Source organism: Emydura macquarii, unplaced genomic scaffold (assembly GCF_026122565.2).
Source record: "Emydura macquarii macquarii isolate MOO-44397 ecotype Brisbane River unplaced genomic scaffold, CSIRO-AGI_Emac_v2 contig_2205, whole genome shotgun sequence".
Lineage (NCBI taxonomy): Eukaryota > Metazoa > Chordata > Testudines > Chelidae > Emydura > Emydura macquarii.
Window position 1 is genome coordinate 27470419 of NW_027132342.1, and position 27891 is coordinate 27498309.

The 27891-nt window shown below is 43.1% G+C and overlaps 1 protein-coding gene across 4 annotated transcripts in view; it reads left to right on the forward strand.

Moving 5' to 3' along the window:
* The window catches only part of EEA1 (early endosome antigen 1), a 139860-nt gene that overhangs the window by 30962 nt on the left and 81007 nt on the right, over positions 1–27891 (forward strand). For 3 of the 4 annotated variants that reach the window (XR_010921993.1, XM_067559831.1, XM_067559829.1), the window contains 7 exons: positions 4771–4898; positions 12498–12552; positions 12658–12717; positions 13661–13700; positions 14584–14691; positions 14780–14901; positions 21956–22111. Coding sequence is in view for 3 of the 4 variants with exons in the window: in XM_067559831.1 (XP_067415932.1) it covers positions 4771–4898; positions 12498–12552; positions 12658–12717; positions 13661–13700; positions 14584–14691; positions 14780–14901; positions 21956–22111 (669 nt within the window). In the remaining variant the exon portion in view is untranslated. The remainder of the gene's footprint in view (positions 1–4770; positions 4899–12497; positions 12553–12657; positions 12718–13660; positions 13701–14583; positions 14692–14779; positions 14902–21955; positions 22112–27891) is intronic. The other variant, XM_067559830.1, reaches the window with a different exon arrangement.

Consider the following 27891-nt stretch of genomic DNA (forward strand, 5'->3'; position numbering starts at 1 on the left):
GTCTTCTCATTGTCCAACTTCCAATTCAGGATAGCCTGTTACCAAGTGTTACTGGCTAAATATGATTTCCTGAACTATGCCAAGTTCGAAGAGTTTACCAACAACCTTCTGCAAGAGGTCAGAGCCCATTTCCAATCTCTGATAGATGAAGGCAAACTAATAGCCAGGACCACCCTCCAATTTGCTGTTGATGCTGCCAACACCTCCTCTAGAGCCATGGCTACCACTATTGTTTTGCGCAGAGAGTCATGGCTCCATGCCTCAGGGTTCTCTGGGTAGGTCCAGAAAACCATCGAAGACCTCCCCTTTGATGAATTGCACCTCTTCAGTCAGAAGATGGATGAGTCGTAACACATCCCAAAGGACTCCAGGACTACCCTTCGATTACTAGGGATATATATGTCTACCCCAAAGACGAAGTTTCATCACACATCCTCCAAATCGAGGTATGCAGTTCAGCAGTTCTTCCATCAGAAACCCTATGAACCACCATGTAAGAGGCAGAGTGTTCAGAAGTCCCACTTCCTTTCCCCCTCTACCACAGACTTGGTGTCTCAATCTTAGCCTCCAGCTTGATGATATTTTTTCACAGAAGCTTGAGAGCTGCAGATCACTAAGCCCAATAGCTTGTCATCCCAGCACACTATTCGGGGGTTGTCTCATACTCTTTTTCAACAGCTGGAGTGTGATAACAATGGACAAAAGTGGGTGATGAACATCATCCACTCTGGGTATATGATCAAGTTTGCAGTGCTGCCTCCTCCAAAACCACTGTCACGATAGCATTTTCACTCAAAAGGTGAAATCCTTACTGCAATGAGGAGCAATAGAAAGTGTTCCTTCACAATATCAAGGGAAAGGATTCTGTTTGATCTACTTCCTAATACCCAAAAAGAAAGGTGGTTGGAGACCAGAACTCGACCTCCGCCATCTCAACTGCTTCATTTGAAAATTCAGATTTCACATGGTCATGTTGGCAGCATAAATGATCTCTCTAGAAAAGGGCCTGTGGTTCACGGCTCTCGATATGAAGGATGCTTACTTTCATGTAGATATTCATTCCACACAGATGCTTTCTTGGATTTACGGTAGGCTCTGACCATTTTCAATATAGAGTACTGCCTTTCAGCATAGTGGCTGGCCCCAGAATCTTTACCAAGGTATTTTCGGTCATAGCAGCTCACGTCAGACTTCATGGCCTCCTTATCTTTCCATACCTTGACAATTGGCTCCTTGCTGCGAGATCTCTCCAGGAAGCCCATGCGTTGACCTTTATGATGCTCTGCCTCTTCTCTTCACTAGGAGACAGTGTAAACACAGAACAGTCTCCTCCCTTCTTCCTCTTCTCCAATCCCTAGGCTTTATCAGGGCAGCCTTGAACTCTATCACCGCAAGGACATACCTGCCAACAAAGAGGTTCTGGACCATGAGCAGCGATAACATAGGTCTCATCACAAGCAGCCTTCAGGTACTGGTAGAAATATAGCCTCCTGCACTTACATCACCCGTTTGCAAGATTCCACTTTCAGTGCCTTCAAGCTTGGCGACAGTCCTGATACTCCTCAAGCTGCAATTTCATTCTATGAACCTCATAGTGACAGTCCTGACCCAAGGTACTGTCTTCATTGCTATGGTGGACAAGTTCCCATCACATGTGTGGGGGTTCCTTTTCTCCCCTCCTCACAGAACCATCATTACAGACACATCCCTGCTAGATTGTATAGCCCATATGAACAGCTATGCAGCTCAAGGGGAATGTGCACCTTGAAAATCCAGGATGCACATCAGTATCCTGGAACCATGAGCAGTATAGAGGGTGTGTGAGTCCTTTGTCCCATTCATCCACTCTCACCATATCCTTATTATGACAGACAACAATACGATCTTCTTCTATCTCAATAAGCAAGAGGGAGCAAGGTCAGCCTCCCTGTGTGCAGAAGCAGTCAACCTCTGGAATTGGTGTATAAATAATCATATTATCCCATCACCCGCCTACCTTCTGGGAAATCCGAAATGTGCCCTCAGAGTCCCTCAGCAGACACTTTGCACTTGACCACGAGTGGGAACTTCACAACACGGTGCTGTACAACATTTTTATTCTATGGGGAGCCCCAGCCAGAGATCTATTCACTTCTCAAACAAACAGCAAATGCACCACGTATTGCTCCAGAGGAGCCATAGGGCATTGCTCCCAGGGCAATGCTTTGCTACTTTCCTGGTCAGACTGGTTCAATTATGCCTTCTCTTCACTGCCAATCCTGTCACAAGTCCCACACAGGATCTGACAGGACAGAGCGAGGGTCATCTTGATCGCCCCTTTCTGGCCCATTGTGCATGTCATCTTGCCCACCAATTATCCTCCCCACATTCCTCAAGCTCCTGACCCAGTGCTGCGGAAAGATCAGACACCCCAGTCCACAACTATTCCACCTCAGATCATGGTATTTGGGTGGGCATCATTTCTCGAATGTTCATGCCTCCTCAGCTGTATGAGACATCCTCTCTAATAGCAGAAAGGACTTCACTAGGAAATGTTACTTAGCTAAATGGAAACACTTCTTATCTTGGATGCAACAAAGAGGCTATGTCCTACCAGAGACTATGGATATTTTGCTCATCTTAACTGTGTCCTATCTTGAAAGACGTTGGGTCTGTCCATCAGCTCCTATGAGTGCACTTAGTGGCGAACAGTGCATATCATCCCACCTGCTCAGGGCTACTCAATTTTTTTTTCCTCATACCCACTAACCAATAGATTTTGGAAAGGCTTACTAAGGACTTTCCTGGCTACTCAGAAGGTTCCACCCTAATGGGACCTGAATCTCGTTCTTTCAGTGCTAATAAAGTCCCCTTTTGAGCCCTTAGGTACTTGCTCCATGTCCCTCCTGTCCATGAAAGTTGCCTTTCTTGTAGCTATCATGTCAGCGAGAACGGTGGCGAACTGGGAGCCATGATAGCAGACCCTCCGTACACTGTATTCGATAAAGTTTCTTTGTATCTACATCCCAAATTTATCCCAAAGGTAGCTGTGGAATTTCACCTTAACCAATCCATTTATTTACTTGTATTCTTCCTGAAAAACTGCACACTTCTGCTGAAGAACAAAGGTTACACTCACTCGATGTTCGACAAGCCTTGGCCTTTTACCTGCAGAGACCAAAACCAATCAGGAAATTCCCAAGGCTCTTTGTCACCATAGCAGAGAGTCAGAGGGCATGACATCTACACCCAGAGGATCTCCAAATGGCTATCTGGCTGCATTCCACTCTGCTATCAGCTCTCCAACCCCAAGGGGGTATGAGCTCATTCCATTAAAGTGCATGCAACAACTATGGCACCTCTTCAGGAAGTACCTCTTCTGCACATCTGTAAAATGGCTACATGGAGTTCCATTCACATATTTGCAAGACGTTATTCTCTGATACAGGACTCAGCTGCTGATGGCTCTTCCCGGACAGTGGTTCTCAGCTTAGCTCTACTGTCCACATCCTCTCCCTCCTCCTACTTAAGTATTGTTTGACAGTTGCCCAGAGTGTGAACACAGTTGGGACCATCACTTGAAGAAGAAGTGGAGGTTACTTATCTGTAACTGCGGGAGGTTCTGTTGAGAAGTGTGGTCACTATCTTTATTCCATTATTCTATTCCACCCCTCTGCTTTGAATCCTCTCTGATTTGTGGTGAAGAAGTAAATGGAGAGGTGGTTGGTCTGTCCGTCCCACCCTTTATCACGTTGGTCAGAGGCATGAGGGGAGCCAGGGTGGATGCGTGGACTAACAGACACTATTTTCAAATTCTCTGTCCCCAGGTGCATGGGTGTGTATGCATAACACACAGCAGAATACAGAGAGGGACCACACTTCTCGAGGGCGAGAGGGACGGGGTAGGGGAGAAGAGATTGGGAGGGTCAGTGAGCTGAAGTGAAGAGCTGAAACTGGGGGAGGGAAGGGTTGCAGCAAACAGCCAATCAGCACAGGGCAGAAAAAGTCCCATCAAAATTGTAGAAAGTTCTCTGAATGTCCCAAGGTCCCTGCATTGGCGGCTTCTGCTTGCACTGGCTGGGTTATCTGGCTGGCTCTTCTCTGAAGTTTTCTCCCAAGCCCACATAAGGGGGAGGCAGCCCCTGCGTCCTAGTGCCCCAAGAGGTGTGTGGGGTGGGGGTGGAGAGCATCTCTCTTGCCCAGTTCTCTGTCCAGAGGATTACTGGCAGGAGGGATGGCTTTGCTGGGCCCCATTTTACCCTCTCTCCCAGTGCAGCAGCCCCAGCTTTGGCTGCTTCTGCCCCTGCTGGCTGGAGTCTCTGGCAGGCTCTTCTCTGCAGGTTTTTATTCAGTCTCATTACCATGAGTTTGGTTCTCGAAAGGTCTCCATCCGAAGAAAAACTTTGAAAGGAACAGAACCCTCTTTTAATAAAAACTTTATGAAAGTGCCTTTTTGACACAGTTTTTCCTCAAACATTTAAAATAGTGGCTGAGTTATTTGTGATGCTATGTTGGTTCTTATAATTTATTACAATTGTGTATAGTTCTGGGAGTGAAATTTAGCAGTAGATAGAGTTTTACTTGAGAACAGCACTACATAATGCAGTAGGGTTTTTATTTCATGCTTTTCTAGTCTTCTCTACTTTCTAAAATGTCAGAATTTGATAAGTGATATTTTTTAAGGTAACTACTTGCTTTCATTTTATTTTTCCTGTTAAATGGTATTAATGAATCTCTTGATTATGATGAAAAGGCAAAAACTACTGTTGAATTCTCTTTCTTTTATGATAGGGCTTTATTTGTCCTTTGTGTATGAAATCTCATGGATCTGCTGAAGAACTTTTCAAGCACTATGAAGCAGTTCACGAATCTGGCATTGATTCAAGTCATGGAGGAGAAGGGCATCCTTCACCAAAAAGGTAGAACTGAATTAATTTTTGCATTTAGTTTTCTGTCAATGTTAAGTATTTCTAATTCCATTTAAGCATGTACTAATCTGAACAGTTAACTATGCAGATATTTAAATCTTGAAGCCCCATTTCTGAAACCAATTAAAATATTAGTTTAATACTAAGCTACCTGATACTGCACTGGTGATTGGTGAAAATTGGGTTTACATATTGATATTGTTAATTTCATTATTTGCCTTTAATGCTGTTCATCAGGATGTGGTGTGGACTCTTACATCTGTAGCAGGGCAACAGGTCATAAAATGGCAAGGCAAGACATTCATTAAAACCCCATTACTCGCAGCCAGTGTCATTGGAGACCTTTTCACATGTGGATCTGGAGGCTTCCCCTCACAGACAGTTCTTCAGCTGGCATGGGATCTTGATGACTTCATTCAGCTGAGCATGATCATTCTATTAAATACGCTAGCTGTAGTTGTGAGCTGTCCAAGAGTCTGACAAGACCCTTTCTCTATAGCTCAGCAAAGGATAGGGTCTACACAAACATTTGAGGCTTTTAAATATTTTGTAACATGTTTCTCTTATTACATATAAAACAAATTATTTCAGCTTAAATTGATGAAACAGCAATTCAAATAAACTGATAAAAATGATTTTGCTAGGATTTTTTTTTTAAGAAAGTAACAAGTAGCATGAAAATGAATTAGGCAGTACTAACATTAAATACCCTCCCCACAGTCATGTGTTAGTTAAGATTTGTGAACATAGGGGAAAAGGCTAGGGATTAGGCCTTTGGGAAGAAGTGTATTTTAAGAGGTGGGTCTACTCTTAAAAATTAGTCTGTAGAAATGGCATTGTAGGTTTCCAGGTTTATTTTCATCTGCTTATCAAATGTGCTCAGTTTACAAGTAAAAAGATAGAGGTTCTTTTGTGTGCTTTTTTTTTGGTCTAGGTGCCAGCCCTGATAGATCAAATCCTGCCTTCACTAGCACCTTGTCTTCAGTGAGATTGCATGGGTGTAACTGACTGGAATGCAGTAAATAATTCTGTTGATGATGTGCAACATGAGTTGAATCCATAGCTCACTCATTCTTAGCTTTGTTGGTTTTGCGGGGAAAGACAAAGAGCAGTACAAATGTACTTTGCTCAGTAAAATGAGTAGATGTGACCCTCAATACATATTGGGAACAAATTTGCTGAGTAAGCTATTTTTACACATCACATAAGAGAGGAACTTAAAGGGTAACTGGGTCAAGGATGAGATATCAGATGTCGGGGGAGTTGCATAGAAGAAGACCTGAAAAAAGAAGTGGGTGGAGGACAGGGAGTCATACAACTCAAGGGTAGCAAAGAAATAAGAGTTAAGTCATGTCTACACAGGAAAGATTTACCAGTATTTAAAACGATACAGTTATACCATTATAATTCCCAGTGTGGACACTCTCTTATTGCAGAATTAGGTCGTGTTTACACTAGTGAGTTTACAGCGGCACAGCTATACCGATGCAGCTGCGCCACTGTAAGATCTCTTGTGTAGCTGCTCTATACCAACTGGAGAGAGCTCTCCCATCAACATCATAAAACCACCTCCATGAGTGGCGGTAGCTATGCACATTACCACTTATGCTGCGAAAGTTGTGTCGCTCAAGGAGTTGTTTTTTCACACCCTTGAGCCACATGAGATTTGCCGACATAAGTGGTAGTTTAGAGATGGCCTAAGAGTGGCTTTTTCAGTTTAGCATAAACCTCTTTCCAGGATGACCATAAGCTTAAATGAAGAAAAAGGCTCTCTATTACTGGAATAAGGGTGTCCACACAGAGAGCTATACTGGTATAACTATATTGGTTTAATTCATGCCTCAAGTTATACCAAATAAACTTTTCCATGTAGACAAGGCTTAGGCCATGTCTATACTACAGAATTAAGTTGACTTAAGTTACGTCGATGATCATAAGCCGCTTTAATAAAGTCGGTTGTGCATGTCCACACTAAGCTTTTTGTGTCGGTGGAGTGCATCCACAGTCGTTGCTCTTGCATCGACAAAGAGAATGTTGCATCGTGGGTAACTATACCACTGTGCAACTTGCCACCCTCTTTCACCCTCTGCTGCTGGGAACAGATTGTGGTGCATCATGGGGATGTGCTCGGTGTTCCATAATGCAGTTCCTTCCGTCCCATCATTCCATGGACTTCTGACTTCGTTTCGTGCCATTTTTCAACAGCCCTTACGCCTGACAACTCTGCTTGACAGGATGGATCCTGAGCTGCTAACCAGTCTGGTGATGAGCATTATGAACACAATATGGCTGGCCCTGCAGTATTTCCTGAGCTGCGAAACAGAGATTGAATTGGTGATACCTGCCCTTCTGTCTGCCATGGAAAAAAATAATTCAAGATTACTGCTGGCATTCACGAAACACCTTGCCATGGTGGGCCGTTGATACTGGGCTCAGGAAACAAGCATTGAATGGTGGGATTGCATCGTGATGCATGTATGGGATGACGAGCAGTGGCTGCAGAACTTTTGAGTGCGCAAATTCACCTTCCTAGAACTGTGTGCAGAACTTGCCCCAGCACTGTGGCACAAGGACACCAGAATGAGAGCTGCACTCACTGTGGCGATCGCTATGTAGAAACTGGCAACTCCAGACTGCTGCTGGTCAGTCGTGAATCAATTTGGAGTTGGAAATTGTACCGTGGGGGTTGCAGTGATGCAAGTGTGCAGGGCTGCTAATCGCCTTCTGCTACGAAGGACTGTGAGTCTCACTAATGTGCAGGAAATAATTGATGGCTTCAAGGCAGTGGGATTCCCTAACTGCAGTGGGGCGATAGATGGAACACATATCCCAATTTTGGCCCCACACCATCTTGTGACAGAGTACATCTCCATGGTTTTGTGGGCGCTGGTGGATTACCGGGGCCATTTCACCGACATCAATGCCAGGTGATCAGGGAATGCACTTATCTTTTGGGACACTGGACTATATAGATAGCTGCACGCTTGGACTTTCTTTCCAGACTAGAAGGTGCCAATGGGAGATATGGAAATGCCCATAGTGATCCTTGGAGACCCTGTCTACCCTTTGCTTACGTGGCTCATGAAGCCTTATACCAGGAATCTTAGAGAGCAGCAAGGAGCACTTCAACAACAGGCTCAGCAGATGCTGAATGACTTTTGAATGTGCCTTTGACTGATTAAAAGGTTGCTGGTGCTGTCTTTTAGGTCAGTTAGACCTCATTGAGGAAAATATTTCGATGGTCATTGCGGCCTGCTGTACTCTGTATAATATTTGCAAATCAAAGGGGAAAAATTTTCCCCGGGGTGGACCTCTGAGGCTGGTTGGCTGGCTGCAGATTTTGAGCAGCCAGATACAAGGGCAATTAGAGGGACATGATGGGAGACTATTTGAGTTGGTGAGGCTTTGAAGGAGCATTTTGACAATGATTCCCAGTAGTGTGTCTTCATGTGATACGTTTGGCCAAGCACTGTTTACTTGCCTCCATGAATTACCTCTGTAGTCCTTGCTTCCTGAGCATTAATTGTATTAAGCAAATATTCCTACGTATAGCCACTGTGTTTAAATGTTAGCACTGACTGACAGGTGTATGACACAAATAAAGACTCATTTTATTTCAAAGACTCAAGTTTAATAACAGAAGAAAACACAAATGTTTGGTCAAAGAGGGGATGTGGCAATGAGGAACAGTCTCATGGTTAGGGCTCTCACAGCTGTGTATAACTCCAGCTTTCGTTGGGAAACCAGTCCCTAGATATGGAGTGTATGGGGTATTGTGAGGGACTGGGAACATGTGAGGAATGCTGAGGGGGAGTTTGGGAAGAGTTCTGTATTGGCTGCAGGGGGAGTTGGACACGGATTTGCTTAGATTGAAGGGTAATGAGGGACTTCAGTATCTCTGTCTGGCCCTCCAGGAGCTTTATCATCCGTTCCTGTCCATTTATCATCCGCTCCTGCCTCTGTGTGTCCATTTCAGGCTATCCAGCCTCAATCTTTCATTAATTGTCTCCCTCCATGTTCTTGTTTTGCTTTGTGCTGTATCTGTTGACTGCAGCACTTCGTGAAACATACCCTCCTTATTTGTCCTGGTTTGCCTCCTTATCTCATGGAGGCGCTCTGCCAGTGTGGAGGAGTTGGTCCTCAAGGCATATCTTCAGAAGTCAAAGAAACAATGAACAGAGACAGTATTGTGAGTGTGCTCACAACCATAAATCACAAAAGTTACACACACCTCTTTCTCATTATCTCTTGGCTAGCACACAGGTTGGCGCGAGTCCCAAATATGGTGAGTTCACCTGGGAAGGGGGGTGCAAAGGAGAATTGGCAAGAAGGGAGAAAGGGTGGTTTGCAAAGGGGATTACTATGAGCGGCTAGGGAGACTATTCTGAATATTGGTACCCTTTTCCACAGGCTAAGATAATCGAACCCAATATCTCACTTCTAAGGGTAAACCAGGATGCAAGGGTGCATCTCCTGCATGCATGCGGCTTCAGACTGGCTCTGTATGCTGCTCCGGGTCCTGCTCTGAATGCCACTCTGGTCCCTGCAGAAATAATTGTCGGGTGGCAAAGCAAAGTTTCCTACAGCAGGGGGGACGGACACAAGGCAGCTGTGCCAAGGAACCTTCGTCAGAAGATTGCAGAATACTTGCAGGAAAATTTCCTAGAGATCTCTCTGGAAGATTTCTGGGACATCCCCATGTACATTAACAAACTTTTCCACCATGGCTCCACTACCTAGATGCACAGCTCTGTTGTTAATTTCTGTCCCTTATCTCTCCTCTATCATATAACATAGTAAATAAGAGTTCAATCTCCTCTCACCATGCAGTATCAAAGCAAAACAAGCACTTATCAGAGCTCTCCTCTCCTGCGTCATGCATGCCAGAGCATCATGCGTGCCAGAGATGGTGATCTGGGGACTGGCTAGACCCCTCCGGAGTGGAAGAGAGGTCCTGATTTGCTGTGCTGCCAGACAACCTGTCGTGTGCTCCATATCATCTTCCAGCTCCACTTCCTTGTCCATCACTTCATCATCGGGGTTGAGTCCACTTGCTGCTGCCTCCGGTCCCCCCGAAGCATCCAAGGAGCTCTTGGTGGTGGAGATGGGGTCGTCCCTGAGGATGGCGTGCAGCTCCTTATAGAAGCGGCATGCCTTCGGCGCTGCACCAGGGTGATGGTTGGCCTCCCTTGCCTTCTGGTACTCCTGCCTCAGCTCCTTGATCATAGCATGGCACTGCTCAGTGTCCCTCTTGTGCCTCTTCTCCTGCATGCCACTAGCAATCAAAGTTCCTATGGCTGGTGCGAAGCTGTGACTGCACAGCCTTCTCTCCCCATAGGCTCAGTAGATCCAACAGCTCCGGTGTACTCCACGCGGGAGAGCATCTGCTGTGTAAAGCCAGCATGGTCAGCTGGGAAGATACTGTGTGAACTGTGCACACCAAGCAAATATGAAGAGGAATTTCAAAAATTCCTGGGCCTTTAAACAGTGGAGGGACGCATACCTGTGTACCTTTAGATCAGCACAGTTCAAACTGCTGACCAGAGTGGTCTGGGTGGGCATTGTGGGACACCTCCCGGAGACCGATTAGAGCGACAGAACCAAGTGCGCTGTCTACACTGACGCTGTGTCATTCTAACTACTTTGCAAAAAACTTGTATGCTGCTTTTATTATGTTAGTGTAGCAGGAGAGTTACATTGGTGGGAGGAGCATTTTAGTGTGTACATCTCCACTCTTTTGTCAATGAAAGCTGACTTCTGTTGACAAAATTGTGTAGTGTAGACAAGACTGTAGAGAGGTGAGATATAGCTAACTATATTGGAATTGGGCCAGAAAAAACACAGTATTGTGAAAAGTGCCATGTTTTTTCTATATAAGATAATGTGTGAATTTAAACTGATATAATTATCGGTATAACCCCCCTCCTCCCGTGAATACTTTTATTCAAATACAGAATAAGTGTGTCCACACAGATATGTGCAATGGTATAACTATACCTCTATGAATATGTCAGTATAACTGGTAAATGTTCCCATGTAGACAGTGCCTAAATCTCATTGTTGCTTTAAATAGATAACTTACAATATAGACATAACTAGTGAGACAGTAGCAATATTTATCAAAGACTTTCTTTTCTATTTTGTGACCCTGAATTGTTTTGTAGTGTTTTTTGTATCCTCTGGTTGTGATTGGGGCCTCTGACTGCAGTACCAATAATAAGAGTAAGAAATAATGTGGTGTTGGCACTAGTAATGTCTCCTGCATTCCACAATTAAGGGTGGCTGCATTTCAGTGATGTAATGTGATCCTTATGTGTATAGTCTTATAATTTCATCAAGGTGAACTGAGATTTTAGAAAGGGGCTATGCAAACTGATTAATAGCTCTTTTCCCCTCACATTTCATTGAGTGACTTCATCAGGCTTCAGAGTGAAATTTGAGAGTTACACACTCCAGGGTTTTGAACACCAGTGCACTTAGGCCCTCAAATTGGTGCAACTCTTGGGCACATTGAATTGTTCTTTGGATGAAATATTTTATATAACTGCCTATTTCAGAAGAAATAAGATAGCATGTTGTCTCCTAGCATTGCCCCTTGACATTATATGGTAAGTGAGGGGAAACTAATGTGCACATGGGCAGCAGGTGACTCTTGCCTTTGGGGAGGCTGGGCAGCTGCCCCCCCCCCTGCTCTGCCCCTCCCCCAAAGTTCCGCCCACGCTTCACCCCGGCCTGGCTCCTGCTTGGTCACCTTCCTCTCACTCCCCGTTCATGCCTCTGTCCCCTTGTCTGCTCCCTGAGCCAGTGCTTTGTCCCAGCTGTGTCAGGTTCGTTCTTGCTCAGCTCCACTTAGCTGCCCAGCCCGGCAGCCAATGGGAACGTGTTTTCCACTGGATTGAGTGATCGGCCTGGTGCTTTGGCCCATTCCCCAGCTGCAGCTCTGATCCCTCCCTAGCAGTAGCCGGGGGCTTGCCTGGGCTTAGTTTCCAGGCGGTTGAGGGGTGGTGTCCCAGGAAACTCCCCCCTCTCACCTGGGAAGTTGGGGTGGAGGTGGCCCCTCTGCATGAGAGGGGATGGAGCTGTGGAGCGAGGAAGGGCTGTCCATGTGGGTAGTGCAGCTCACCCTGCGGGAGAGAGAGGGAAGAACCACCTCCTCCATTCTCCGTGCTCCCAGGCCCCTGCGAGGCAATGAGTCATGGGCAGGTCAAGACCGCACGGGGCGGGGATAGCCGAGGCCACCAGCTGATTTACCACTGGGAGCAGCTGCCACAGGAGCGGGAGAGGTGCTGAGGGAACCACTCAGTGCTGGCCGGCACCTCTGCCTCCAAGTGACTTGGGGGAGCAGCGCTGTGCCTACCATCCCCTGGCAGCGGTGTTGCATCCAGGTGGCTTCGCCCCCTCCCCCGAGTTCTCCCAGTCCCCCCAATAAAGAGGTTTTTATCTTCTTTATTAAAAAAAAAGTGCAAACATGTTCCGTGTACAGCTTATTTAATAATAAATCTGAACAGAAACTGTTACATGTACTGGGAGTTCAATTAACAAAATGTAACCATGGTTTCTTCATTTTTCAACTTCTGGATCTTTATTCAGCGATGAAATATCACTACTCCGACAAGAAGTCCAAGACTTGCAAGCTTCACTTAAGGTTGGAAATGAATTTTACTTGAATATAGTTCATGGTTTCAAATTATGAAGTGTGGTAGCAGCTTAAATTGTGAGTTCGTAATACACTTTCCCTCCCTATGTCTAGGAGGAGAGATGGTACTCGGAAGAGCTGAAGAAAGAATTAGAAAAAGTGCAGCGGCAGCAAGTAATTGCTTTAAAATACTTAAAGCAGGTTTACAATGAGCAGTTTATTATCATCTTTGACATTGAAGATTAATACCTTATTGTAAGGCACATGGCCCGATTAAATTAGTTCCATAACTTGATTCCTGAAGTGTTCTAAAAATCAGTTGTGTGTATACATTGAAATAACTGCGTATAAGGTTAAAGGGATGTTAAATGTGGCATGGTTGTTCAATACTACATGCCCTTTAATTTCCAGTCAGATTTTTCCTTGCAGGATGCTCTTTCAGACCATGTTCAGTTTACCTGTCTCTTCATTATTAGTCATCTATTTGAGAAGCTGTAGTGAGGTATTGCTTCCAAAGTACTGAAAATGGCAATATAATCTTAAAAAAAATCCAAAATCTTCTGCAAAAACATCCACCACAGCAAAGTTAATTGTAGCTTCTTGTACTCTATTAAACCTTCCTCCTGAAACAATGAAGCTCTAATTTATTTTCATATGTATAGTTACTTCAGTAGTGATTTATACAAATCCCAGAAATAGGCATTAGGAGTAAATTTCACTTTATGTGAATGATTACAAGAACAAAATTGCTTGAACCTTTTGGAAAAATCTGTTTTTTCCTGTCTTTGCTGCTGCTCCTCATTGTACATAGTAGTGCGTATAACAACATACATTGGTATGGAGGCAGATTTTAGTGTAACAGAAGGCTTATTAGCATTGGAGTCTTGTTGTTCTGCATCAGCATGATAGCTAAGTGATATAAGAGGATGGAAAGTTGTCTTGGACTTTTCTGTCCTAAATTGTTTTGCAGCATTGAAACACAGAAGTATATTTTCATAACCTTTCTAGAGGCGTCAAGTATGGAATTCTTTCAAATGCTCAAGAAAAGTCCGTTATTAAAACGTTTGTTATTACCGTTACTGTTTTGTGACACGTTTATTCTCCCTTTTTTCTTAAGGAATCTAAGCCTGATGGAGTGACAACTGCTGCATCTATAGGTAAGAAACATTTTAATAGAGAAATTTTTACTTTGCGTTGAAATACTACAGTACTGTGTATTAGAAAAACAAGTTAAATGAAATTTCTGACAATGAAAAATAATATTTCCTATACTGAAAGGTTAAAATGGTGCAATTATGTAATGTCTTCACTTGCATGCATTTTTTTCAGTAAGTTTATAGGGATACTTAAGGTTGCCTTGTACATTTTTAGAGCAAAGGAATATTAGAAAGAGGTTGATTGGTTCCATCATCTCTAGGATAAAGGAGGTGAAATTATTGTGACCGTAAAAGAACCTCTGATCATGGTTTTGATTTTTGAACTAGTTCTTAACCATTTCAAATATCCAAACAGAGGTTATGCTGAGGAAGACAGAGTGATTGTTGACATTTGAATTACACCAATTGGCAATGCTCATATTGTTGACTTCAGTGCCAGTCTTCCCTGCTCGCTGCCAAAGACAATATGTTTTTTTAAATCTGCATGTTTGTAATTTTTTTGTTCCATGTTATATTTGCATGAGGCACTCATGGAATAACTTTCTTATGTACACACAAAATCTCCGGCTGATCCTTATTAAATAACGTCTAATTGTATCTCAGGGCTCAGAATTTAGTAGTGTACAAAAATGACCAAATGGATTAGTTTCCATTGGCTAGCTAGATTATGGGCTCAGTCCTGCAAAGTGCTGTGCTCACTGGCCTGCTCAAGCAAAACGCTTGAGCACATTCTTAACTTTAATTATATGAACAATCCTATTGAAGTGAATTGAAGGTTAAGTGAGTTACTCATTTGTAATGCTCTGTTATCATTATGAGTTTCTGTATAACCTTTCTCTGATATTAGGGTTTTTTTTAATAAATATTACTGTTTTTGAGCTAGAATCACTAGAACGGCAACTGGAAGAGACCCAAGTAGAAAATTTTAATATTAAGCAGATGAAAGACCTGTTTGAGCAAAAGGCCGCACAACTGGCCACTGAAATTGTGGGTAAGTACATAAAATTATTATGCAATCTGTTCTCCTCTTAATTAAAACTTGAATGAATGATCTTTTTTATAACTTTTTTCTTAACTAGATATTAAGGCAAAGTATGATGAGGAAATGAGTCTTCGAGAAAGTGCAGAGCAAAGAGTGACAAACCTGACACAAGAACTACAGAAAGAGAGAGCCATATTAGAAGATTTAAAGACTGAACTGGTAATTCATACCACATGATGATTAGTATAATTATATTTATTATGCCTTTCCCAAATTAGAAGGAGAGGGTTTTCAGGTGTTTGCCCATTCTAAACATAGTCTTAAAACAGACTATCGTTGTTTACTTGGACAGTGATTTATTTGGGAGAGAAAGAAGGGCTCAGAAAATTCCCTCTTCTAAATTATCTGTTCCATTGCTCTAAACTTCCAATAACTTCCCAGTCAAGAAATGTATGTTTTCCCTGTTCTGTATATTCAGTGATATGCATTATTGTTAGGTAAGTGTGACATGATGCTTGTTTGCTGCACTGCTCAGAGGCCTCTGTGTGGCTTCCCTCACTCCAGGAATTTCACAAACAGAGTATTATTTCTCATACATGTTTTACTTAGTCCTAATTTTGCAACCCTTCCTGATGCTGATTAGAACATAGTCGTGAATAGTTCCATTGTTGTTGTCTTTAATGGGTGTCTTTATGCTAGCCTTTTCCCCCTCAAGTTTTTTTACTGTTACTGCCACCGGGCAACTGCATTCATAAGAGCAGCTCTGCCCAGGCCTTGGTGACATGGTGGTTAAAAGGCTGGTGGCCGTCATCACTTTGTCTATAATGGTGTTATCACTATTGCTCTTGGCTGCCCAGGGCACATGTATTCCAAGACTGTGGCTCCGCAGAGGCAAGATACTCAAAGAATAGTTGAATATTAACCTTTGAATAGTAACCTTTTTCCACAATCATGGTCTCAGAGGAAATTACCCAATGACCTTTCTTCAATGTAAGAAACAGCAGAGTAGCCAAGAGGAGACTTTTAACCTCCTGTCATCTTCATTCACTCAACTCTGAAACTTAGGCTCTGGATTTTTCTTTTCATTTGCTGTATTGCTATTGATTAGTGGCCCTTTTTCATGCCTCTATACACCCCTTCCTGCCACTGCAACCCTTCAGCTGCCCAGCCTCACTCTCTGCTGTTGTGCTGCTCTCCTTCCTCCTCACCTTCCTCTCTCCCTCCCGTTTCATCTTTTGTTTTCTTTCCTGTCTGACACCAATAGTCCCTTTTTCCCCACTCACTTCAGCTCCACCTGCTATTTTCTCCTCCAAAAGCTCACCTAAAACATTTTTATTGGGTAATACGTATAAAACAAATATGTAAACAACCCTTCAATCCATGCAATTAACATGATGTATGGCTGTATGTAGTGGTGGTGTAGCCGTATTAGTCCCAGGATATTAGAGAGACGAGGAGGGTAAGGTAATATCTTTTACCGGAACAACTTCTGTTGGTGAGAGAGACAAGCTTTGGAACTACAAAGTGGTCTCCTTCAGGTCTGGGAAATGTATTTTGAGTACATGAGGGTTGCCAAATGTTAGGTTTTTTACCAGAAAGTCTGGTCGAAAAGGGAACCTGGCCGTGTCCGATCAACACTCTAGAAGTCCAGTTACTTGTAGTAACTGGCCTCCTACATTGGGGGGTCAGAAGAGCAGCAGTTGCTGCTGGAGCCTGGAGGAGCTACTCTGCTTAGCTGCTGACGACTGATAGAGAGAATTGGATGGCTCCCAGACCCAGCTCCAAACTAGGTATTTGGGGCGGGGAGGGAATCGGATCCTATCCACCTTGGCGTCTTACTCCAGGGACTGACCCTTGCCATGCTCCTCTGTGCTCCAGTTGGGCAGGCAGGCGGGCTCTGCATCAGCAACTCCCAGCCCCACTCTGCAGGTGGTAGGTAAGTCCCAGGGGAAGGGAGAACAAATGATGGTGTGGGGGCTGGAGAGCAAGTGACGGAGGGCAGAGGAAAGGAGTGCATGGGGGCGGGGCCTCAGGAGGAGATGCGGGTTAGAGGACGGGGCTTGGGGAAAGAGTTGGGGCAGGGCTTTGGTTTTCAGCTTTTAGAAAGTTGGCAACCTAGAGTGTCACAGCTAAATACAAGGTGGAACAAACAAATTGTTTTGCATAAATAGTTAACACATATTTCAAGGGACCATTCAAGGTAAAGTGACCTGTTAACATCTCTCCAGTCATGGGGAAGGAGCAGCTGGGGGATGGGTTTAGTAGGTTATAGATTGTTGTAATAAGTCATAAATACAATGTCTCGATTCGGTCTATGATTTTAGTGTCTAGCAAAGTTATGAGTTTAAGCTCCCAGGCTCATCTTTTGAAAGTGTTGTGCAGGTTTCCTTTCAGGATAGGTCCTGACAGGTCAGATATAGAGTGAATGCTTTTGTGAAAAGCGTTCACTCAGAGGTGATATCATGTTTTTGTCTTTTATTGTTTTTCTGTGTGAGCTCATTCAAGAGTGTAGTGATTGTCTCATTTCACCCACATAGTTGTTATTGGAGCATTTAGTGCATCGGAGGATGTTCACCACATGTTGTAAGAAGCATGTGTAGGATCCATGGACCTTGAAAGGAGTGCTATGGGAGTGCTGATCATCATAGAAATGCAGATATGTCTACATTTTTGCATCTGTTTCTACAGGGTCTGATGCTGCTTTGAGTTGATGGGTCCTGGTCTGTGGGGAGCTTGCTTCTGATGATGAGCTTGGAGAGGTTAGGGGATTGTTTGAAGGTCAAAAGAGGAGGTTCAGGAAATAATTCTTTCAGGATGTCATCTCCATTGAGTATGAGTTGTAACTGTTTGATACACTATATGGTAGTGTGGGGTGGTAGGTGAAAAATAGTTGTTGTGCGGTCGAAGTGGGTTTTATTTCTGTATTGAAGCAGGTTCTTTTGGTGTTTTTGGATGGCCCGTTTCTTGATGCTATTCTTCTTGATGACTACTTCTCTCGTGGCATTTCCTTGTTTGGTGAAGGTGGTTTTTAGTGTGTTAAGGTATATATCCTAGACTTTCTCCTCAGAGCATATTCTGTGGTATCGGAGTGCCTGGCTGTACATAACAGATTTGTTGGTATGTTTGGGATGTTTACTCGATCTGTGAAGGTAGGTGTGGTGATCTGTGTGTTTCTTGTATGTAGTTGTCTGTAGGTTCCATTGTTGAAGCTAATCATGGAATCCAAGAAGTTGCTGCTAGTGTGGTAGTGTTCTAGAGAGAGTTTAATGGATGAGTGGTGGTTTTTGAAGTTGTGGAGAAAATCTATGTGGGAGTTTAGTTTGTCTGTCCAGAGGATGAAAATGTCATCCATGTATCTCAGGTATATCATTGATTTCATGGTGCATCTGTTCAGAAATTCTTCTTCAAAGTGGGCTCTGAAGAGGTTGGCATGTTGGGGAGCCAACCTAGTATCTAGGGCTGTTCCCATGGTTTGGGCAAAGTGTTTTTTGCTGAATGTAAATGTAGCAAGGGGGCGTGGCCTCTCTCTGAGACAGACGGATGGACAGCCCCTCATCCCCGAGGAGGGCGGAGCCAGCGAAGCCACACCTGCCCTGCCGGAAGGAACAGGAAGTATAAAGTGTGGGACTCCCAGGCCAACCCAGTTGGGGGAGAGTAGCTGAAAGAGAAGAACATCTCTCCCCTGTGCTGGGACCGAACTTGACCACTGCTTTGCGGAGAAGCTACTCGGGCTGCCTACCGACTGGGGTTCCGAGGCCCTGCCAGAGCTACCTGGGCCCTGGGAGCTATTGGGCCTTTACCCTGCAGAGGAGCTGCCTGAGCCCTGTGAACCTGAGGAACTACCTGGGCCCTGCGACCTAGAGGAGCTGTCATCCACTTGTGACCCTGAGGAGTTGCCGTACTTGACTGCCAGTCAACGACATTGAGGGGCTGTGGAGCCTGCCCCTAGCTGAGTACTATGAAGAGACAGAGAATGACTCCAAGAGCCGGGTACTCCAGGAAAAGTGGGGGAAGGAAGGAGCCCCGGGAAGCCAGATACCCATCTGGCTGTGTTGTGGCCTACAACCGAGCCAGCGAGATTCAGCTTGAGCCCTGCTGGCTACGGCCCTGGGCTGGAACACAGTGGAGTCGGGTGCGTCTGTGTCCTTCTCTCCCCTTTCCACCCCAACCCTGGGGTGATTGCCCCTCAGCCGGTGCAGCCACCTGAGCCTCAGACTGGTTGCTTGGCTTGCCCTGCCTAGGGCTATAAACTATTTACTTTGCCTCCTTGCCCTGCTGGAGGGCTTGACTTTAGACTGTGTGCTTGCCTTACCTAGGGCTAGAGACTGCTTTGCTGGCCCCGCCCTGCCAGAGTGCCCAGAGCATATAGACAGTTGGCTCGCCTGGACTTGGGCTAGAGACGGCTGGGCCTGCCTGAGGGCCTCGGCCTATAGACTGCTCGCTTGCCCAGTCCTATTTGAGGGCTGGGGCCGCAGACTGTGAAGAGAGCAACTGGAGTTGCAGCTAGCAAGGGATGTGAAGGGGAAAAAAAGGGGTTTCTACAGGTATGTTACCAACAAGAGGAAGATTAGGGAAAGTGTGGACCCCTTACAGAATGGGGGAGGCAACCTAGTGACAAAGGTTGTGGAGAAAGCTGAGGTACTCAATGCCTTTTTTGCCTCGTCTTCACAGACAAGGTCAGCTCCCAGACAACTGCACTGGGCAGCACAGAATGGGGAGGAGGTGAACATCCCTCAATGCTGAAGGAACAGATTCAGGACTATTTAGAAAGATTGGACATACACAAGTCCATGGGGTCAGATGCAATGCATCAAGGGTGTTGAGGGAGTTGGCTGATGTGATTTCAGAGCCATTGGCTATTATCTTTGAAAGCTCGGGGCAATTGGGGGCAGTCCCAGATGATAGGAAAAAGGCAAATATAGTGCCCATCTTCAAGAAAGGGAGGAAAGAGGATCCAGGGAACTACAGAACAGTCAGCCTCACTTCAGTCCCTGGAATAATCATGGAGCAGATCCTCAAGGAATCCATTTTAAGGCACCTGGAAGAGAGGAAGCTGATCAGGAACAGTAAACATGGATTCACCAAGGGCAAGTCATGCCTGACCAACCTGATTGCCTTCTATGAAGAGGTGACTGGCTCTGTGGATGTGGGGAAAGCGGTGGACATGATATACCTTGACTTCAGCAAAGCATTTGATATAGTCTCACACAGTATTCTTATCAGCAAGATAAAGAAATATGGGTTGGATGAATGGACTATAAAATGGATAGAGAGCTGGCTAGAGTATAGGGCTCAACAGGTAGTGATGAATGGCTCAATGCCTAGCTGGCAGCCAGTAACAAGTGGAGTGCCCCAGGGGTCGGTCCTGGGGCCGGTTTTGTTCAACATCTTCATTAATGATCTGGAGGATGGAGTAGATTGCACCCTCAAGAAGTCTGCAGATGACACTAAGCTAGGGGGAGTGGAAGATACTCTGGAACGTAGGGATAAGATATAGAGTGACCTAGACAAATTGGAGGATTGGGCCGAAAGAAATCTGATGAGATTCAACAAGGACAAGTGCAGAGTCCTGCACTTAAGATGGAAGAATCCTATGCACAGCTACAGACTGGGAACCGACGGGTTAGGCAGCAGTTCTTTCAGAAAAGGTCCTGGGGGTTACAGTGGATGAGAAGCTGGATATGAGTCAACAATGTGCCCTGGTTGCCAAGAAGGCTAATAGCATATTAGGTTGCATTAGTAGGAGCATTGCCAGCAGATTGAGGGAAGGGATTATTCCCCTCTATTTGGCATTGATGAGGCCACATTTGGAATATTGTGTCCAGTTTCGGGCCCCCTACTACAACAAGGATGTGGACAAGTTGGAGAGAATCCAATGGAGGGCAACAAAAATGATTAGGGGGCTGGAGCACAAGACTTATGAGGAGAGGCTGAAGGAACTAGGCTTGTTTAGTCTGCAAAAGAGAAGAATGAGGGGGGATTTGATAGCGGCTTTTAACTACCTGAAAGCGGGGTCCAGGGAGGATGAAGCTAGGCTGTTTTCAATGGTAGTAGATGACAGAATAAGGAGCAATGGTCTCAATTTGCAGTGGGGGAGGTCTAAATTGGATATTAGAAAACGTTTTTCACTAGGATGGTGTTGAAGCACTGGAATGGGTTACCTAGGAAGGTGGTGGAATCTCCATCTTTAGAGGTTTTTAAGCTGCGGCTTGACAAAGCCCTGGCTGGGATGATTTAGCTGAGGTTAGTCCTGCTTTGCGCAGGGGGTTGGACTAGATGACTTCCTGAGGCCCCTTCCAACTCTAATATTCTATGATTTTAAGAGCCAATCCTCTGTATAAAGTTTGTCTACACGCAAGGGGGTGTGACCTCACTCTGAGACAGACAGGGAGGGACAGGCCACTTCCTCTTCAGTAAAATTGTTATGGGTGAGGATGAAATGGATGAGATTGGGGATGTACTTTGGCATGGATTTCTGAGTTCATTACTGAATTAATAACTTTGCTAGGCACTAAAAATCATGGACTGAATAGAGACACTGGATTTATGGTTTATTACAATAACCTATAACCCACGAACCCCACCTCCTCCCAGCTTCCCTCCCCTCCAACTGCCCACGTGACTTGGAGAGATGTTAACAGGCCACTTCACTTTGGATGGTCTCTTGAAATATGCATTAGTTCCTATGCTAAACAATCTGTTCCACCTTGCATTTAGATGTGATGCTGTGAGTACATTTTCCAAACCTGAAGGAGTGCTCTTTGTAAGCTCAAAAGCTTGTCTGTCTCATCAGCAGAAGTTGGTGTAATAAAAGATATTACCGCACCCACCTTATTGCTGTAATGTATGGCTGTGATTAGCACCCTGGCTGCTTTGCCTGTTATGGTTTATCTTTTCCTTCCACTCCTCATCTGTTCTGTTATTCTTTTGTATTGTAAGTTCTTCAGTGCAGAGACTCTGTCCTTCTGCATTTGAACACAGTGCCCAATGCCCTGGTGCCCCATGCCTGATTGGGGATTTTGAATGCTACTACAATATAAATAATAAAAACACTGATAAATAACGTCAACTATCGTTCTCTCTGTTTTGATGAAAATGAGAGTGTATTTAAAAATAAAGGGTCTGGAAAAAACTCCAGAATAGTTTCAACAGGAAATCTTAAGACATGAATTTGGAAGCTTTTGCAGAGAATGAATATGAAGCCATACTGCAAACATATCTGTCAATATTAGAAATCCTTATAGGTAGTAATTGTTGCTACTCTGCCTTTCAGCTGCAAAGGCCTGGAGTGGAGGATGTTGCTGTTCTAAAGAAGGAGCTGGTCCAAGTTCAGACATTGATGGACAAGATGACTTTGGAGCGTGAAAGAGAATCAGAGAAACTGAAAGATGAGTGCAAGCATTTGCAGGCAGAGTATGCTAACTCAGAGGTAATGAAGCCAAACAAAAAGGCTTACAACGTGTTTTAGCTTTTCCATGATTTTCATATGATAATGATGAATGGTAATCCATCGCACTGAATAGAACTTTGCTTTCTTTCCTAACTAGCCTGTCAGGGAGTGTTTTATTAGATTAGAGTAGATTGATACAATCTGTGCATCGGTATCCAGACGACAAACTTTTTTAAAAAACTCTTTTTATCTTTAACTGTTAGTTTTGTACAGCCATATAGAGGAGAAGCAAGTTCCTCTGCTGGTACATGTTGTGATCTCTCTCCAGTGAGACAGGGAAACACAGAGCAATACATTTCTGACTCAAAAAGAATAATTATTTTGAGCTTTCCTAAATTGTGTGCTGTAATACAGAGACAGAAACTAGTTGTTACCTCAGGTTATGTTGCTGCTTAACATTAAAGTTGAAACGTACGTTTACAAAACAGGGTTACAGTTTTAAATATCCCATGTATGTAAATGTATGAAAAGGAACCATTAATGCAAGGTAAATAACTATTCAAGCGAACTCATAGTTCAAACAGTCCCTTAAATAATTGTACATGTTTTTGTAGAATATGCATTGTGACTTTTTAAAATTAGTGTGAATTCTTCACCATGTCTCTATCCAGCATTAACCTATTAATCAGAAGCCCTCTGACACTTACCATTAATCACATGTATATTTTCCATATAAACTATAAACCTTAAAGTCACCCACATACTCACAAATATCCTTCAGTTCATCTGCTCTTTATTGGCCATAGAAACCAACATCTTACAAATTATCCTCCATATACAAACCAGAAACTCAGATATTGCCAGTCCCAATTACCTGTTATGGCCAAGAGACCCCAATATGTCATGTCTCATCTTCATGGTCAGACCAGAGACACTACTGTTTTCCTCCATCTACTGTTCCATTCTGAGGTTGAAAACCAAATCTGTTACTTCCACCTTAATTATATGTCCTGGAAATATATAGCCTCTATCTCTCCATGCCCTCTTTTCCTGTTTATCCTTTCAGTGTGGGTCAGAGACTCCACGTTCCATACGAGATACAGACTGTGGGTGGGTTTTTCAAAAGTGCTCAGCGTTGACGTAACTAGCATCTGTTGAACTCAATGGGGGCAGAGTTAGACCACTGTTGAGAGATATGAAAATACTTAACAATGTTTACCCAATTCTACTGTACTCAGGAGTGCACAGATCTCAGTATACCCATTTGATTAAATGAAGCTAGTACATTACCTAATTACCTAGGAAGAAGAAAAATGGGGTCAAATATACTGGGAGGATATTTTGTGTTTTCATTTGTAACCAGTGATTTCAAATATTCTTAAACTGTTGTTGTTCCAATAAGCATTTCCTGTTAAATGTTAGGTGGGTAGATAATGGGAGTTAAGGTTGTTTTTGGACTATGCAATGTGATTTTATTTTTACACATGCATGTTTATTTCAGAGAATGTCTGAACTGTGAGGTACTTGAATATTTATCTGCCTTCCTTTAACTGTTCATTTCCAGACTTTTAAATGCTTAGGCTTTCTTAAACTGGAACAATCTTTGGTGTGAATATGTTTGCACTTCAGTAAGAGGTAGCATTCTTAACACTTTCAACCTTGCTATAAATTTTGGCGTGGATCAATGTATTTTGGCGAGGAGATGCCTGCGCTAAAAGTAATTGTGTTATCTGTCTGTAATTTCCTTATTTTAAATATAGGGCCAATATGGAACTCAGGAGCTCTGCAAGGTCCCCACTCCACCATGATTGTGTATTTCCCTATCCTGTACAGCTCAGATAAGTTTAGGTGTTTTGCAAGTTACTCCCAGTTCATGTTGCCCTATTGACCTTTGTATAGTACAGAATAACTGGCCCCTCAGCACCCTATGCTTTCATCTGTTCTGTGGAATTTTGGAGCTCTACAGATTTCAACTCCTCCTTCCTTGCTCTGCTCTGCAGAGCTTTAGAGATGTGTGGAGTAATGGGTTATCTCAGCCTTATATCATTTCTAAACTCCTCAGGGTTCCTGTCATCTCCTCTTCTTTCCTTGCCCTGCAGAGACTGTACGAGGTATTCATGGGGCTACATGAATTGTGTAAAAGAGTACAGTATTATACCCAACAATGTCTAGTATTTTCTTATTCAAGTTTTAAAATATTTTGGCTAAGAAGAAGTCTTTCCACAGACTTGATCAAACATGTATGTGAAGAAAGGAATATTACAGTTGGGGCCCTGAGTATAATGGCCCTGGCCATGTAAATTGCTGCCTCATTGTCTTTTCTTTTTGAGTGTACCACAATTGTGCTTCAGAATTTAAGCTTTCATTTAAAAATATTGGCTCTCTAGCCTGTATGGCTTCAAAGACAATCTTAAAGTGTAAACTGAACATAAAATGATACAATGATATCTGCCAGATTTTGCAGAACTGAAATCCTGAAACACTAGCTCTGGCAGAAATATGAACAGCTACTATTCATATTAATGGATGGATTTACATGTAAAAATGGCTATTTCACTGCTTATCACTTAGCAGAAACATCAGGCTAATGTTTTTTGTCAGTGTCGTTGGGTGCACTGGCAGATATAGGGCAGAAAATTGCATTAGTGCAGCATGCATACTTATGGGAAATGTTGGTGGGGTGTGCGCTAGGGAATTATTGACTAAATTTCCAGTACAGTGTTTTTAGTGACATAAGCTATCTATGAAAAATTAGATAGGTACTCAGTAAAGTGAACCAAAGACAATCGGTAGAATTTAAGTACTAAGGTAAGTAGCAATAATTCATTCTTTTATAGAATGTTATCTCCTCTGCATTATAACCTTTAACATATCACTGACTGTAATGTGAGACATGGGTAAACTACATTAAAAATAAAACTTTGCTATCTATGAGAAGTGATATTAGATTTAACCGATTTTAAAATCAGTAGCCTGAATTCATAGCGCTGAAATCTCTGAATTTCACTTAGCTTTTTAAAACTGATAAAATATGCTTGTGAAAAGTGCTAGATTGAGAACACTGGAAACGGAAGCCCTCTATCCATAGGATATATATAGTAATGGCGGTGGAAGCTTCCCCATACTGTGATTCAGTCCTGTTCTTGAGGGATCACTTCTGGGGCTGAGAGAGTATTCTGTCTCTGACTATTCAGTCTGTAGAGAATAAGGGAGTTACCTGTATTATTTTCTATGACTATCACATGCACCTCAGTTTGCCTGCTGGATATGATGCTGCCTGATTGCATGGAGTTAAATCAACAGCAGCAGTAGGGGGGCACTAATGGGAAATGAAACAGTGACAGAGATAAGATACCTCCAGAGAGAATACAAAAGGCAACAATGAAGGAGCCATTAATTGGGAAATGCTCATCTGTTTGGCTTCAAACAGGCTAGCAGGTTAATTTTTCCCAGGCCAAAGCCTAAGGTCAAAGGAGTACTAAACTATGGAAGACCCAGTCTCTGGGTACATCTCCACTGTGTTTGAAAGCCCATGGTAGCGAGTCTCAAAGCCCGGGTCTGTAGACATGTATTTGTACTATTATGCTAAAACAGTAGTGTAGACATTGTGGCTTGAGCTGTAGCTTGGGCTCTGAGGCCGGGGGAGAGAGGTGGGCTGCAGCCCCCTTTTTACCAATCATGTTAACATGGGCTTCAGAGCCTGAGCTCCAGCCTGAGCCTGGATGCCTACACAGCTGTTTGTAGTGCTGTAGTGTGAGCCCGAATCACAGGCCTTGAGACTTGCTGCCCGGGTTTTAAAATGAAATATGAGACATGGAGAGAACATAGCAAGGGCTGTCTGTCTCTCCCAACCGAGAAGTAGGGGTGGCTAGGCTAAGTGGGACTTACACAAAACTTGCATGGAAAGAATAAAGTTTAGGTAAGACCCAGGCCCATAGGCCTTTTATTATTTTATCTGCTGTGCACTTTTGGGTGAAGAAACGATCCTTTGTTTTGAAGAAGCTGTTTATGAGTTGCTTTAATCTGCCCATGTCACTGGCCCTGAAGGAAAAGGGGTTACAGTGGCTAAACACAGTTGTGCCCATCGTGTTAACATGGTTGGTGAACGGGGCTGCAGCCTGAGATCCATTCCAAGGTGGTCGGAAGGGGTGAAGGTAGTAAAACCTGTTGCCAGTCGGGTGCACTCATAAGAAATAAAAAGGGGTCTGAAGCACAGCTCATCCTGTAACTATGCCACTTGGTCTTTTTGCTTAGATGGCTGAGACTGCAGATTGAGAGTCTAACTAAAATAGCATTAAAAACTAAAATCATATCTTCTCATGTCCATAGTATTGGTTTCCGGAGAATGTAATTCTGAAAAAAGAGAACTGTATGGCCTGAATTGAAAGAATAAATACAAAAAATATCTCTGTTCTTTATGGATGTTTATTCTTTAAATACTAAGAAACTAAGTAGTTTTGAGGTGAAAGAATTTACCATTTCCATATTTGTGGCATTTCTGCTCTAAATGTTGGCTTTGTGTTTGTCATCTTATGCTTAGGGTGGTTTTTTGGCCTCCATTGCTAAGGATTAAAAGTAAGGAGCAGCATATGGAACTAAATTATCATTTTGGCATTAACTAATTAAAAAATATTGAAAGAATTCTAATTTTTCACATTTAAAAATGTAAGTGTCACTGATCCAGCTGTACTGTGGGCTCTTCTTTTGCGACTCACCATTTTGCCTTCTTATTCATTGAATATTGTGGTGTGCTTGTTATGGAGTTATACTTGAAAGCCTGGCATGTTGTTGTCTTAGTTAGATTAGTGTTGCTTTTGGGATACTCAGAATTATCCCATGTTTAGTTTCTCACTATAATGAATCGCACATAATAAATCTTCTATGCAGCAACATAAAACATGCAAGACCTAATCCAAAAGCCTTTGAAATCAGTGGAAAGATATGCTTACCTTCCCACACTGTGCATAAATTTATGTACTGTGGATAGTTTCACTGCAGTGAAGTTTAGCATGTGTGTGAATCCCTATCCATTTCTGTTATTTACATGTGGGATAGTTGCCTACATGGCATTAGCCACAAGGTGTAGACCGCTAGATTGTTATTTCCAGTGCACATAATAATTAAGATGAGTAGGGGGTATTAACGTGAGTAAATATATGAGTATTTCTGCATGAAGTTCCTTTGTTGTGTTAAAGTCAAGACTGTCTCTCCAAATAAAGGTGTACAAAGATAATGTTTGACTACAGATTTTGAAGAATCGTGCCTAAAACGTTTATCACTGCTTGTTTCCACCTTTCATCCATCACTTTATTTTATTTTTTTTCTGCTTTCTAATGGAGACACTTAAATTTGAGGTAATTTTTTTGAAAAAGCTTTTTATCATTACATTTTAATTCTGTAGTCTCAAGATAACACCAAGACCTTGTTAAACTGATATTTTCCTGTTAGTTTATTGGTTTATTAAAATAAACACATCAGCCAGCAAGTATTTTAAATGATTATTCAACCTCAGTTTGTTTCTGTTTAATAACTAAACATGAGATTATTTTGACCAATGGCTGGCAGAACTATTATCTTGAAATATATTTACAGTAACTTTTTTGTGTAAGTTCTTGTTCTGTTTCTAGTTAAAACAACTGCAATAGTGTTCGACAAACTTGTATGCATTTTTGCGTTTACACTTTCGCTTCTACAAAAAGTCCATGTACTTTTCTGGATATTCACACAGAACAGTGTATTTGCACAGTAGAGATCCCATATTTTTAGCGACAACTCTACAACTATCGCAGTATAAAGTGTGCCATTATGAAAAGTCAGAA